At 42.7% G+C, this 16,273-nt stretch overlaps 1 protein-coding gene across 6 annotated transcripts in view; it reads right to left on the bottom strand.

The window, feature by feature from the left end:
- Nucleotides 1-16,273, bottom strand: part of Nmt2 (N-myristoyltransferase 2) — a 53,020-nt gene that overhangs the window by 18,763 nt on the left and 17,984 nt on the right. Inside the window, exons 2-5 of one of the 6 annotated variants that reach the window (XM_045135038.1) lie at nucleotides 6,575-6,710; nucleotides 6,180-6,222; nucleotides 4,501-4,550; nucleotides 1,960-2,104 (exon numbers count right to left, since the gene is read on the bottom strand). In XM_045135038.1, the coding sequence (XP_044990973.1) occupies nucleotides 1,960-2,104; nucleotides 4,501-4,550; nucleotides 6,180-6,222; nucleotides 6,575-6,710 (374 nt within the window). Of the gene's footprint in view, nucleotides 1-1,959; nucleotides 2,105-2,469; nucleotides 2,531-4,500; nucleotides 4,551-6,179; nucleotides 6,223-6,574; nucleotides 6,711-16,273 lie in introns of those variants that run through there. The other 5 variants (XM_045135041.1, XM_045135043.1, XM_045135040.1 and 2 more) reach the window with 5 other exon arrangements.

Below are 16,273 nucleotides of genomic sequence, written 5' to 3'. Positions count from 1 at the left end.
AAGAGAATGGGAGAGAGGGAAATTAAACTGCAAAGTATTATTAACGCTAAATGGTCAGCAACATAAACTCAGATTTAGGACACCTGTGTTCAATATAATCAAACTGACAATAAAACAATTATATTATTAGGAATACAATCTAGTTTATAATCATACATCTAATGACAATATTATTTTTGCTTTCTCTAGACTGAAACAGAAACTGCAGGCAGAGGTGTAAAATACCTTTAATTTTACCAGTTAAACAAAGGGGAATTCCTGTGTCATATGGAGACGTGTGATGACAGTGATGTGATGTCTCAACCATCAGTTGCAATACAGCACATGGCACCATTGTAGGTGATGCAGGTTTGACTCAACAGCCTTAGGCATGGTGCCTTGTTGCGTGTTTTTTTTTTTTCTTTTGTTTTTTTGAGGTAGGGTCTCACTTTAGCCCAGGCTGACCTAGAATTCGCTCTGTAGTCTCAGGGTGACCTCAAACTCAAAGAAATCCTCTTACCTCTACCTCCTGAGTGCTGGGATTAAAAGCAAGCAACACCATGCCTGGCATTGTTGCTGTTTTTGTTTTGGGGCCGTCCTGGAGATCAAATTCAGGACCTCACGCATACTTAACAAGTGCTCTAGTGCTCAGCAAGGTCACCAGTTGGCATGGTCTGTTTTTATATTGCATTTCCAAACTGGAAAGTATGGGATCAGTGACCTGGTGACCCTCCCACCATAGGAAAATTAAAATGAGAATTCCAGGCTCCATCTGTACTGCTAGCTGTGTAGTCTGTGAGTTCGAGACCAGCCCGCAACTACACAGTGAATTCCAGGTTAGCCTGGGCTAGAGAGAGACCCTACCTTGAAAAATCAAGAATCAAAAATTAAGAAAAAAGCCAGGCATGGTGGCACACATCTTTAATCCCAGCACTTGGGAGGCAGAGGTAGGAGGAGCATCAAGAGTTTGAGGCCACCATGAGACTAGACAGTGAATGCCAGGTCAGCCTGAGCTGGATTGAGATTGTACCTCAAAAAACCAAAATAAATAAATACACTAAATTAATTAATAAATTAATTTTTAAAAATCAAGAAAGAATAAAGGAGGACATTTATGTTGAAATGCATTTTTGAACACTTTCATGGCACCAGTAACATCATCTTTCTGCATAATGGAAAAGAGGAATGATTAAATAATGTTCATGACAATTTAACTGGTAGGTAAAAGTCCAAGTGAAATTTGATGGAGCAGGCAACAGGGCCAAAGGATCAAGATTCTGTGGTTTTTGAGGCCTGTACATTCACAGGGCATCCTAGTCCTACTCCTGACCCTGAAACATTACTGAGTTCATACCACTGGCGTGTGTTCAGAATGCTGCTGGTAAAGTTGGATAAGACAATTCATTCAGTACATAGTATGGGGAAACTTTTCCAAGTCCTTTGGAATAACTGAGGATTGAAAAATGTTAAAAAAAAAATGCTTAAGAAAAACAACTGCATGACACTCAAGAGCAAAAAGTAAAACTAAAGAGACAAGCCATGTATGTATATGGACAATTAACTATGCATACTATATATGTATGTTATATACATCATATATACATTACTTATTTTGGGTGGCAATTAACCCTTTTTGCAATATTCAGAACTACATGAACAAATATTCTACATGTAGTTTTCTGAATACAGAATATAGAATTATATATGTAGTATTATCATATATTATGATGCACCAATATAGGAAGTTATAATACATACAAGTTTATATTTCAAGTATGAAATATTTGGATAATGTAACAGGGACAGGAATTAGGCTAAAATCAGTGCTACTGAAAACAATGTCAATATCTAGTATTTCTATTTTAAGAAGGTAAACATTAACTTGTATATAAATTGTGAATGTGTGTGACATGGAGCACATGATTTAAATGAAGCAAAGTTTCCACCCTAGTTTCTTTCCAAACAAGTCAATGCTCTTACTCAGTTTAGGTACCGGCTGTGTGTCCCAGAACTGGTATCTGTGCTTGGTGGCCTCATCAATGTTCCTGGCTGGGATCTGGCACACGGACAGCAGCTCCATTGCTCTCTGGATATCCTGAAGCTTCTGAATGGGGATGGAGGGGCTCTAGGAGGGCAGAGACAGACACACAGGACCTGAGGAAGGTGTCACTGCTCACAAGGCACAAGCATCTGCATGGAGCCTTCAACTCCTGAACTGCCCATCGTCCTGCAAGCCTGCTCAGGCTGTGTGTTCACAAGTGCACTCCACTCCATCATAGGTAACAACCACAGCCTTGTAATTTAAACGGGGCTCTGTGGTTTGGGAAACCTTAAGTACCCTTTGCCCTTTTTAAAAAACATGTGCCTTTAACCATGGAACCATCTTCCCAGCCCTGCCCTTTGTTTAAGGATCCCACCCATCTGTGATGGTCCCACCACCGTTCCTGGGGAGGAGAAGACCAAAACAGTGACATGCAGGGCATGCATTACTGTCACACAGCAGCCAGGCAGCCACGAGCCTCCGTTGCACTGTTAGGGTTAGTGCTCTGCAGCAGCAATGGGAAGGCAAAGGAAATAACTTCTAGCAGGAGAGAGAGGAAGAGAGGGAGAGGGACAGAGGGAGAGAGACTCACTTAGTGCTGAGCTGGGAAGGAAATGATTAAGAAAGGAAACCTCTAGCCGAGCTGCTTTCTCCTGGACCACACCCCACTGGCTCTTCTAACCCTAATATCTGCTGCAGAGAAACTCCAAGTCAAAAGGTGAGAATCCTATATGAACTGCGACCCTTGGCACCCATTACTTATTCTCCCAACTTGTGTGGCAAACTAGACTTTTTTGGTAAAATATTTCCTTGTCTATAAAATGGACAATAAATTCCAAATTTCCCTTTTCAAAGCCAATGCTGTCTAATCATGAAGATTCTCCAGCTCTCTTTTTAACATTCCTCCAATAACATAGTAATACACAGAACCTGAAACTACATTTAAAACAAGAGGGCAGTGCATAGATCTGAAAATGAAAAACAGTGGCCACCTTTTTCTTTCTTCCCTCCCTCCCTTCCTTCCTTTCTTTTTTCCTAGGTAGGGTCTTAAGTCTAGTCTGGCCTTGAACTCAAGGCAGTCTTTCTACACTCTGCCTCCCTGGGTGCTGGGATTAAAGGTATGTGCCACCACAGCTGGTTTACCAGTGGCTTTTTTTTGAACATGCAAAATAATCTGAGAAGTGTAAGAATGCTGATACCACTCAGGAAGTCTCCATGAAGAGTTAACAGTAGCTGGCAGACAGTTCAGTCCTTTGGCTGTGCTGGATGGCAGCACCCCATGACATGAAGCAAAGGGACGGCTGAGCCTCAGTGGTTTATATACAGCAACTCTGGACTTCTGCTCGACTTTGAATGTGTTTGAAATCTATGCCAGTACAAGCCTTTCTATCTGGGAACTTCTCTAAGAAACAGAGTGCAAAACAGGTTTATTAACCTAGACTGTCCTTTGGTGGTGGTCTTTAAGGCTCTTGACATTGAAATGATTCAGAAAGCAAAGTAAAGAACTCTTTTAGTGTGTGTGTGTGTGTGTGTGTGTGTGTGTGTGTATGTATGTATGTATGTATGTGTGTGTATATGTATATATACACACACACATATATATACACATACATATAAACACACACACATATATATCTCTGCATCTCACTAAGTTGTCAGACTGGCCTCAAACTTGTTCCCTTGCCTCAGCCTTTCAAAGTAGGTAGTTACAGGCATGCACTATGTACAACACCTAGCTCTGCATTATTTTTCATTGCTTGAATCCATTTCAGCCTCCAACCTTGTTAGTAACTTATTTCTAAGAAAATTAACAACCACTCGAACCCTCAATAACACAATCTTATTAAGAAACCTAAAACTTCACTAGAAAACAAAGGTATAGTTAACTAACAACGCTTAAAGGCATATGTAACTGGCTGGAAAAAACAAAGTAGAACCCAGGCTTTAAAAAAACCTATCTATTTACAGTGATTTTGTCAGCTCTCTTTCCTGACAGTTTGCTCTCTAAGACAAATATATCAAAAGCAAATGACTCTGTATTAAACATGACCCAGCAACCCTGGCTCCCAGGAGCTCTTGGAGCACTTGCATGTTATTTAGTCCATGACGCTAGACTGACCCACTTACTAAGTGAAAAGGAGCTGGGAGCCACTCACATCCTCATGCTCACTACTTAAATACTGTCCCAAAACAGATGTAAGCAAGAACCATTTTCAAATCTACAGTGACAGAGAAGTAAGGAAATTCTCACTTTGTGACCAACTTTGTGTTCTTTATTTTGCCATTAATTTGAGGGACTAGTGACTGAATACAGGACCTTGTGCACACGAGGCACTACTCTACCACTGAGGCACAGCCCTGTGATAGATGCTTTTTCAGACACAGTCTCTGTACGTAACTCAGGTTGGCCTCAAACTCACTCACAATCCTGCCTATACCTCTTAGGTTCTGGGATTACAGGCGGGCGCCACCACGCTCACCTTATGATACATTCTTAAATCTATCCATTCACCTTCCATAGTATCACCACCTGGAGAGAAAGGTGAGAATGCACATTAGCCTCCAATCAACTACCCGCTATTATACTCTTACATAAGAATCCAAAATTTTCTTCCACAAGTACTTCCTGTGGAATATAGACATCGACTATACTCTTTGCCCATTACTTTCCAATTTAAAGGTCTTAAGAAAAATTTCCAAGTTTTCTACTGCAAAAACACTAGAAGAAAGGGCTGGGGTTGCAGCTCCATGGTACAGTGCTTGCTTAGCACGCACAAGGCCCTAGGTTCAATCCCAGCAAAACACAACACACAGACAATGTTTAAGAATCCAGAACAAATATTTTAATTTTAGACCTTGAGAGTAGAGCAGAATATTCTTAAAATGCATGCTGCTGTATTATGGTATTATCTACAGTTGGCATAAGTTTAAGAGGAAAAGATGCTAATGCTCAGCTTATAAAAAATACAGTGGAGGAAAAGCCCACATTAAAATACTGTTGGCTGGTTCTTAAGTTTAAAAGAAGAAAAAAGAAACTTTCTCCCATATGTTGACACTAACACAGTATTGATGCCTGAAAGGGAGGGAAGAGCTTAGAATTCCTAAGGGTAGAAAGATGGTGGAAGCCAGCGGTGATGGCAGAAGCAAGGAGCTGCCCACAGCTACAGGTAAGTGATGCGTTTATAGGCTGAAGCAACATTTAGGAATGGGAAAAATATGTGCAAGCTTATGATGGCACCTATGCTTTAAGTAAGGGTAGGGACAGAACACTTATTACCTGAGAACAAGTTGGAAAGCTATGGAGAAAGCTGCTCCTTCCTTTTCTCCCCAAAGCCACTTGGGGCAAAACTGGAGCAAGTAATTCTTTTTATAGACTACTAGACCTATTTTACGTGGTATCGCATGAACTTTGAACAAGGAAAATGTAATCCCACAAAAGTGGACAAAAATATCTGTTTCATATGCAAGCTTTATAATACAAAGCCTTTTAATAAAAGTGATCTCACTTTAATCTCATGACAGCCCTATGCACTGAGGGAAGGAGATAGGCTTTACAGATAAGGAAAACAGGCTCGATGGGGGTACAGTCCACAGAGGGTGAGCTATGGAGACAAGGTCTAGTTCAAAGTCTTGGGGCTATTTCCATGATATTACACCTTACCTAGAATAACTTACTTGGAGCAACAACTCATCTATTGTTCTGTTTCTAACCCTTCTCTTGTTGGCTCTAGTTTCCTGCACCACCAAGGCTGGGTTCTGCAGCCAGCATGAGGGGAGGGCATGGGGCAGAGGTACAAGCAATCCTGTGCTCAGTCAGCTACCTCCCAACGTGGGCCCCAGAGGGAAAAGTTCTGTTTTGGTCTAAAACAAAGGTGTCTTTCATTTTCTTCTTCTTTGTTTTTTTTTTTTTTTTTGTTGTTTGTTTTCTTGCTTTAGCCCAGGCTGACCTGGAATTCACTATGTAGTGTCAGGCTGGCCTCAAACTCATGGTGATCCTCCTACCTCTGCCTCCGAAGTGCTGGGACTAAAGACATGTGCCACCATGCCCAACTAAAACAAAGGTTTCTTAAGGGGACACGTTAGGAGATGTTTGTCCCGCACCCTTATACAAGGACTGGCCACTAAAGACTAGGCCGATTCAAAGTCAACCAGGACTTACCCGTGGCTGCTCCTGTTGAGATCTGAGGCCAGATGGTGTTGTGCTATGCAGGTAATTGGACAGACACCCAGAAAAATTAAAACGTGAGAATCAAGTAAGTACAACTTCAAAAATACCAAACAAGCTCCCAGGGTGAATTTCTTCTAGAACCATGATCCAAACACTAATACCCAAGACAAGGAGAAACACAAGAGGTGGCCACACACACCCGAAAGCCTACTGTATACCTTCAGTATGTGGATGCTGAGGCTGGAAATACCCTGATAACTAGTGCCATTTAACATACAGTCACCACAAACACTTAACTACACATCTGGCCCAAAGGGCTGCACAGTGCTTATTCCGTCTTGCTTGTCTGCATCGGGAAACAGTGGTGTCAATCAACAGGTTCTCACTTTTGAAGACTGCTGGATTTTAATCTCCTGGGAATCAGATGCAGAATCAGACTTGGCGCCTCCCGAGTTGGGCTTTTCCTTTTTTCTCTTCTGCTTCTTCTTTTTCTTTTTCGCTCCCAGATCCCCTCCAGGACTTCTGAGAAATGAAAGGAGAATGAAACAAACCAAAGGAAAAGTCATTATGTAACAAGGAGTTGCATAAAAGCAGACACTTAGAAAAACACATGTAATATACAGTTAAACACACACACACACATATGTAAGTAGGATGTGCAGGGTGTCAGATTAAGATGTCAGCAAGGAAAATATTAGTCTCTGCTGACATACAGCAGGTGTTAAGGTGCCATAAGCAAGAAACCAGATACAAATCACATTTATAACTAACCTGTTTTAATGGTCATGGGGGAACTGAACTCGGGCCAACAGGCTTTGCAAGCATGTGCTCTAACTGCTGAGCCATCTCCTCAGCCCTTATCTTTTTTGTTTTAATTTTATTTTTATTTATTAGAGAGAGAGAGAGAGAGAGAGAAGAAGAAGAAGAAGAAAGGAAAATGGGTACCCCCAGGACCTCCAGCCACTGCAAACAAATTGCAGATGCCATGTTTCACCTTGTGCATCTGACTTACATGGGTCCTGGAGAATTGAACTGAGGTCCTTTGGCTTTGCAGGCAAATGCCTTAACCACTAAGCCATCTCTCCAGCCCCCTAATCTTTTAAATCTTCTTTATTTTGTGTGTGTGTGTGTATGTGTGTGTGTGCGCCACAACACATATGTGGAGGTCAGAGGACAACTTTTGAGGTGGTCCTGAGGTTTCCATCTCATTTGAGGCAGGAGCTCTCACCACTATTCCTGAGTTCCAGAAATATTCTCCCCTCTTTCTCTCTCTCCCTCTCCCCCTCCCCCCCTCCTTGCCATAGAAGCAATAGGATGACAGAAGTGTCCAGATTTTATGTGGTGTCTGAGGACTTGAACTCAGTTACTCAGAGCTGTACTTCTGTACTTCAAGCATTTTAACCACTGAGCCATTTTCCCAACACTTATCCACCTACCTAACCTCCCTTCTTAGTTGTTTTGTGGTGTTGGAGATTTTAGAATCCAAGAGCTTGCATGCACCAGACAAGTGCTCTAACACTAAGCTCCACTTCCAGCCAGCCAACTACTAATCCTGACACAATAGAAACTAAAAGAACTGCTTTTCTAGAGAAGTTTTACATGCTCAAGGTTTTTTTTTGTTGTTGTTGTTATTTATTTATTTTTCTGAGGTAGGGTCTCTCTCTAGTCCAGGCTGACCAGAAACTCATTCTGTAGTCACAGGCTGACCAGAAACTCATTCTGTAGTCCAGGCTGGCCTCTAACTCATAGCAATCCTCCTATCTCTGCCTCCTGAGTGCTGGGATTAAAGGCATGCTTTAAAAGTATATACATTTTGTTCATTTATTTGCAAGCAGAGAATGACACAGTGAGAGAGTAGGCACCCCAAGGCCTCTAGCCAGTGTAATGAACTCCAGATGCAGGTACCACTTTGTGCATCTGGCTTTTATGTGGGTACTGGGCGAATCAAACCCAGGTCATTAGGCTTTGCAGGCAAGGGCCATCTTTCCAGCCCCTTGATCAAGTTTTAATAGGAGGGCTAACAATAAAATTCCCTAAGTGACAAAAGCATTATCTGGTGAAATATTTCCGTTTGGAACCATTCTAGCCACTGTCTTCTGAAAAAGCCAAAGGGGAAAAGACGGAAGACATAAGGAAGTTGAAAATTTCCATTTATTTGGACTTAACTCCATCACAAATTTCATGGAAAGTTTAACATTTAATATCAAAATTATCTAAGAAAAAAATTATCATTACATTTTTGCCCCACATAGGGAAAATAATGAAAACAACCTTTCTCCCATTGTACCCCAAAATTACTCGGGCAGCTGTACATTAGAGACAAGAGAATAATCACACCTATATGGAACTCAAGTGATCAAGAGAGCTTTAGCCAATGTCCGATCCCATTCTGTTCAACTGTACATCAACCATCTCTATCTGTCCCTATTTACTTTCCTTATCGTCTTACACTTAGTGAACATACCAACATTGATCCTATAAAATTCACATGTCATTACTATGTATTTCCTTCATGATGCTGACCCTCAATGACCACCAGTTTTTGTGGTATACCTGCTCCCAAGTGTCTTCTCTCAGCATGTCCTCATCTTCACGATCATTTTTTTTCATGTGTGGTATGTGTGCATGTACGTATGCATGTTTGCATATAGAAGCCAGAGTGGACATCATGAAGACACACACCCAGTCCTTGAGTATATCAAGTTCCTTTAACCAATGGCAATGAGCAGAGATGCTATCTACCCTTCTAAACAGCATTTAAGAGCAAACAATGAAGCCAGGCATGATGGCACATGCCTGTCATTCCAACACTTGGGAGGTGGAGAAAGGAAGCCAAGATTTCTAAACTAGCTTCAGCTGCGCAGAGTCTGATGCCAGCGTGGGTGGCAGAAAATCTTATCACAAAACAAAACAGCCCGATATATACTCTTTTTGCTCTCTTTGCCTGCCATGCCAGGTCCTGTACCCTTGGCTATACATACCAAGGTCCCTGGGTGAGGCAAATGATGGCGAACGCTGCCTACCCACATGCAGCCCTGGGAGAGCAATACACCTTTGCTGACTTAAGCAGGAGAACTGCAAGGCTTATTACCACTTTGTAACCTGGATGACCTCAACCAAAACATAAAGCCCTAACCTTCATGCCACACCCAGATTATAAAGGGATTCCTTTTTCCACGAGTTATTCATGTGTTAAGTAATAAATATTTCATTTCAAACAGATAATTCATTATTCTAAGTCAAAATATAAAGTGTATATGGCTATAGATTCACAATTCCCTCTTCTTAATCCTAAAACAGAAAGCATCACTCATGGCTGAAATCCTTTAAGACCTTGTCAATTGGTACCGCAGTGTTCTAGAAACAGTAAAGCATTCCTACACAAAAATGAGCAGTTTATTTTCATCAATAAAACCAAATCTGTACTATCACAATGTTTATATTTATTTATTTTTTAAATATATTTTGTTCATCTTTTATTTATTTATTTGAGAGTGACAGACACAGAGAGAAAGACAGATACAGGGAGACAGAGGGAATGGGCACGCCAGGGCTTCCAGCCACTGTAAACGAACTCCAGACGCGTGCGCCCCCTTGTGCACCTGACTAACGTGGGACCTGGGGAACCGAGCCTCGAACCGGGGTCCTTAGGCTTCACAGGCAAGCGCTTAACCGCTAAGCCATCTCTCTAGCCCACAATGTTTATATTTAAACTCATTTGGTGACTAAGAGTATCTCTAAATATCTGACTGGCAACTGGGCATAAACATATCAGTCAGGTACAGGTGCTAGAAATATGCTGCAGATATGCACATTTTTGTACATTCTCTGATTCTGACCAAGAATATTTTAGGCTGTCCTCTCTCACTGTGCTAAGCTGGCACCTTATCAAGTGGTAACTTTGCCATGTTGCTATTACGTGATTAATGTATAAACGAATGTGCATGTGCATGGGAGTGAAGAAACTGAATCATACTATCACCCCTAAATCCTCCTAATGCTCCCTCATACTGGCAACCCAAGTCCTAAAGCTCACACTAGCTGACACTTATATAAAACCTAGTGAATGAGCACATGGATGATTCCAGGCCTCAAGGTGGCACCAATCATGTGACAGTAAAACACCCTGAAAGCAACACTTCCCACCTCCATGCAAAGACTGTGGCGTCCAGTAATGCGCTCACCGAGTGTCCACTCGGTAGGTATCCAGCTCTCTGCTGTGCTCACGGGGAAGCAGATGTCATGAGCCTGTGTCCTTGCTTCACAAGCCAGGGTAGTATCCTCCAGCCTGCACCTTTGTTAACTGTGGCTGACTGACTTTTCTAGAAACCACCAAGAGCCCAATTTAAAATGCCTCCAAATTTCCAGGATGTCTCTCCACCGAAGGGCACAGAGTGAGAGGCTGGGACTGGTGTGCATGCTTAAGAGCATAGGAAAATGCCTTCTCCGTACAGTCCAGACACTCTTGTCCTGAGTGGATACATTTTCTCTAAATGAACTTTCAAGGTATTTTTATTTATTTGAAAATGAGAGAGGGAGGGAGAAGGAGGGAGAGAGGGAGTATGGGTGCACCAGGGCCTATAGCCATTGCAAACAATCTATAGGCGCATGAGGTTTTCTATTAATTACATTTTGAAAGTTAATTCCAACTACTCATCAATATTCCCTTCCCAAAGGGTATTGTTCAAATTACAGTGTTTACTTTGGTATGATGAAGAAAAAATACTACTTATTTATTTATAGAAAGGGGCAGATTGAGAATGGGCCCACCTGGGACTTAAGCTATTACAAACTCCATATACTTGTGCCTCTGGCTTTATGTAGACACTGGGAATCAAACCTGGGTCCTTACGTTTCGCAGGCAAACGCCTTAACTACTAAGCTATCTTTTCAGCTCAAACTTACTTTTATTAATTCTAGGATATAAACTTCATCCCTCTCTTTTCCTCATCTGAACCTTAAACTGGCAAAGCACCTCAAAACTTGACGGGGGGCTACCACTCCTGTAACCCCAGACACATGCTCCAAACTTCCAGTCATTACATGTGGATGAGCTACTTTCCCACTTCTCAGAAGCTTCAGGGAACCAGGATTAGGAGTCAGAGCTGACAAGGATGACTTCACATTAGTAGGGGTGGTGTTCTGAAGCAGGTGTCCCCCATAAACTCATGTGTTCTGAATGCTTAGTCCTCCGTCAGCTGGTGGCAACTTGAGAGATGGAGTGCTGCTGTGGAGATGTGTTCCTGTGGTGGGCTCTGGGTGTTACAGCCAGCTTCCCCTTGCCAGAAGTAAGCTCATTCTCTTGCTTCGGTTTTTCACCTTTTGAGACAAGGAGGTATGTTCACCCTCTGCTCATGCCATCCTTTCCCCTGCCATCTTGAAACTTCCCCTTGAGGCTGCAAGCCAAATAAACTCTTTCCTCCCATTAGCTGCTTATGCTCAGGTGGTGTTTTTTTTCCCAGCAATGTCGAATAAATAAACTATAATGTAGAATAAACTATAATCACAAATCCTGTAAAGGGACATAGTGGTACATATCTGTAATCTGGGTAGTCAGGAGGCTAAGACACAAAGATTGTAAGAATAATAATAATAAATAATAATGTGACAGGAAGGATATAGAAAAATTGACCCTACAAGACTTTAAAATGGTAGAGGCCATTTTGGAACTCCTGGGAGTTCCTCAGAAGCTTAAACATGTAAGCCCAGCAATTATACTACAAGGTTTATAATACAAACCTATGTCTATACACAGAAACCTGTATATGAAAATTCACAGCAGCTTTATTCATAACAGCCCGGTGGAAACAACTAAATATCCATCAGCTGATGAACGGATAAGGAAAATGTGTCATGCCAACAATTAAAAATGGAATAGTGGGCTGGAGAGATGGTTCAACAGTTAAGGCGCTTGCCTACAAAGCCCAATGACCAAAGTTCGATTCCCCAGTACCCACATAAGATCAGATGCACAAGATGGCACATGGACCTGGAGTTTGTTTATAGAGGCCCTGGTATACCCATACACTCTGTAAGATTACACACACACACACACACACACCTGCCTGCATTTTTTTTTATTGGTTTTCTGAGGTAGGGTCTCACTCTGGCTCATGCTGAGCTGGAATTCACTACGTGTCTCAGGGTGGCCTCGAACTCAGTGATCTCCTACTTCTGCCTCCCAAGTGCTGGTCGATGCATGTACCACCATGTTTTTAAAAAATGGAAAACTATTCAAGATGGCTCAGTGGTTTAGGCATTTGCTTGCAAAGCCTAAAGGCCTGGGTTCAATTTTCTACTACCCCTGTAAAGCCAAATGCAGAGTGGTACATGCATCTGGAGCTTGTCTGCAGTGGCAGGAGGCCCTGGCACTTTCTTTCACATCCCTTCTCTCCTTCTCCCTCTCTCTATGCTTGCAAATAAATTAATCTTTTAAAAAACAAACAAGCAAAGCACATACGCATACAAAAAGGATGAATCTTGGGCTGGAGAGATGGCTTAGTGGTTAAGGTGCTTACCTGTGAAGCCTAAGGACCCAGGTTCAATTCCACAGGACCCATATAAGCCAGATGCACTAGGCGGTGCATGCGTATGAAGGTCATTTGCAGTGGCTAGAGGCCCTGGAGCACCCATTCTATCTGCCAACCCCCTCTCAAATACACACAATACACACACATACACACACACACACGCACATGTGTGCGCGTACGGATGATCTTGTAAACACATTAAGTGGAAGCCAGTTAGGCAAAGGATGACAGATCATATGGTTCCATTAACAGGCAAGTCTATAGAAATAGAAAGGAGATTCGTGGTTGTTGGAGACTAAGCAGATGAACAGTTTTTTTGGGGAGGGGGGTGAATTGTTCAGGGATGTGGGTTTCTTTAATGGAGTAATGAAAATCAATTCTAAAATTGATTATGGTGAAGGTTATACAACTCCACGAATGTTATAAAAAGCCACGACTTCATAATTTCAATGGGCAACTGTGTAGAATATGAATTATATTTCAACAAAACTATTCAAAATTAACTAGTGAAACTCCTGTGTCTGGGGAACCAGGATGAAGTTAAGGCCTGAGCAAGCCCAGGGCCAATAATGGCTTGTCTTGCTGTGTGCTCCCCACAGGAGTCCAGAAGCTCTGAGGAAAACAAAGGGAGATGTCACAGCCTTGGTAGGAAAGATGCTGAGTTATCAGGACAATAAAATTAAAAAAAAAAAAAAAAAGAGCCAGGCATGATGGTGCACACCTCTAATCCCAGCACTTGGGAGGCAGAGGTAGGTGGATTGCTCTGAGTTTGGGGCCACCCTGAGACTACATAGTGAATTCCAGGTCAGCCTGGACTAGAGTGAGACTCAAAAAACTAAAACAACAACAACCACCTTGGGCTAGAAAGATGGTTTCGTGGTTAAGGCACTGGCCTGCAAAGCCAAAGAACCCAGGTTTGATTCCCTGAGACCCATGTAAGCCAGATGCACAAGATGACGGATGAGTCTGTAGTTTGTTTACAGTGGCTGGAGCTCTGGTGTGTCTCCCTTCCCCCTCCAATAAGTAAAAAATTTTACCAAAAACCCCCTTACTCAGAAAAATATTGCACGTAAATCCACTGCAGAAAACCAGACCCAGATTCTGTTTGGGACTTGTAACTGTTCAGGGCCAACTGTGGAAATCACGTCACCTTTTCACAACAAATTTTTCCAGCTTTAACATGACTTCTAGATCCAAGATTCACATCAAACATCCACAAATATGTTCTCAACTCTGCTACCTTGGGAAGTACAGATGCTTCAGACTTGTGCAGGGCGCAGGAGGCTTCAGCATGGTTCTAGCCTCAAGTGGGAACCAACATGCTCCTTTTCAGCTGTGGAAAGGTCAAATACTGAACTTGACTCACCAGCAAATTCTTAGTGAGTGTCCTTGAAGTCCATAGGCAAAACTCCCTGCAGCTACCACAGAAACGTGTCGTGCCATGCAGAAGGCTATCTAGGCTTACAGGTAGACACGGTTCCCAGGCCCCTGGCAGTCACATGCGGCCACTGACTGAATTCTGGTCCATGGACCATAAGCAGCAGTGATGGCTGCTGTTGGCTCTGCCATGTCCTCACGTCCTCCATGCCGATGGGATGCAGACCAAGGGTGAAGCAAGAGGATGGCAGAACCACACAACGTAGGATACCTAGTCCTTGAATGAAAGGAGCAAGAGCCCTTCACCATCCACCAAAATACCAGCTCAGGGCAGATACATGGCTAAGAAATAAATTCCCACTGTGTTAGGGTCAAGGAGAGAGGCCTTGCCATTCATAACTAATGCAGGAAGAGCAACTTCAAAGATCATTTAAAGTACTGAAATTCCAAAGACAAGAAGCAATGTTAGGGGCTGGGAGTGAGGACTGGAGTTTAGATCCTCAGCACCCACATAAATGCCAGGTGGGCATGTCAGTCTGACTGTAATCCCATCGCTCCAAATCAACAGGGAAAGTTGGCAGCCAGAGCGGCAGGTTCTGGGTACAAGTGAGAGGGCCATACCTTCAGCCCTACAATGTCGTATTTTAAAGACTATTACAAGGTCACTCGGAAGCTTCTGATTGTGAAACAAAGAAACAGTATTAGTTTCATACCATGAATAGTTTACTTTTCCCTTTTTACTGCCAATTTCCTGCATAGAAAATGACAGGATTATGAATTAGTGTAATCTTTTCTATTTTCATGCATTTTCTGAATTGCCTGTAGAAGTCTCAACTAAAATGCTTGTGATACAAACTACAGTTCAAGAATGGAGAAAATGGGCTGAAGAGAGATGACTCAGCCATTAAAGCACCTCCTTGCAGAGCCTAATGACCCAAGTTCTAGTCCCCAGTACCTACATAAAGCCAGATAAAGTGGTGCATGCATATTGAGTTTATCTATAGTGGCTAGAGGCCCTGGCACACCCATTCATCCTCTCTCTCAGTCTCTGTGTATAAATAAGATATCTTTTTAAAGTGGAGAAACTGGGGCTGGAGAGATGGCTTAGCGGTTAAGGCACTTGCCTGCAAAGCCTGAGCACGTGTTCAACTCTCCAGGTCCCATGTAAGCCAGATGCACAAGGTGGCTCAAGTGCAAGGTCACACATGCATACAAGGTGGCACATGCATCTGGAGTTCGATTACAGTGGTTGGAGGCCCTGGTGCACCTATTCTCTCCTTCTTTCTCCTTCCCTCCTTGCTCCCGCTCATAAGAATAAAGGGGCAAGAGGGCTGGAGGGATGATGACTTAGCTGTTAAGGCACTTGCCTACAAAGCCAAAGGACCCAGGTTCAATTCCCCAGGACCCAAGTAAGCCAGATACATAAGAGGGTACATGCATCTGGAGGCCCTGGTACACCCATTTGTCTCCTCTCTCTCTGCCTCTTTCTCTCTCAAATAAATAAATAAATGAAATTTAAAAAGGGTTCTGATACTCAAAAGGAGGAGGGGTAGACTGTTGGGCTAGTCTCAAAAAATAAGTGGAGAAATTGAATGCCAAAACACAAGCAACATGCCCTGGGTTGCTGTGAATGTCAAATGTCCCCACAGGCTCATGTATTTGAACATCTGATCCCATTAGTGGAGATGTCTGCGAAGGTTGTAGAACCTTTAGGACATGGGGCCTCGCTGGAGGAAGGAATCACTGGAAGTGAGCCTTGAAGTGTTATAACCCAGCCCCACTTGCCACCCCTCCCCCTCTTTCTGGCTGTGATGAAATGCCAGTAGGCTTCCCACTCTGGTGTGTCATGACTCCCCCAACATGATGAAACTTCCCCTGGGAACTGTATCAGCTGAGGGGCTACAGAGATGTCTCAGTGGTTAAAGATATGTGCTCATGGGCTGGAGATATAGCTTAGCAGTTAAGGCGCTTGCCTGCAAAGCCTAAGGATCCAGGTTTGATTCCCCAATACCCATGTAAACCAGATGTATGAGGAGATGCATGTATTTGGAGTTCATCTGCTGTGGCTAGGGGCCCTGGCATGCCCATTCTCTGTCTCTCTCCCTTCCTCTCTCAAATAAATAAGAAAATAAATAATTCTTTTTTTTTTTTTTTTTTTTTTTTTTTTTTTGGTTTTTC

This window comes from Jaculus jaculus, chromosome 15 (assembly GCF_020740685.1).
Source record: "Jaculus jaculus isolate mJacJac1 chromosome 15, mJacJac1.mat.Y.cur, whole genome shotgun sequence".
Taxonomy (NCBI): Eukaryota; Metazoa; Chordata; class Mammalia; order Rodentia; family Dipodidae; genus Jaculus; species Jaculus jaculus.
Note: the sequence above shows the minus strand (reverse complement) of the source record. Positions and strands in the feature narration are given on the sequence as shown.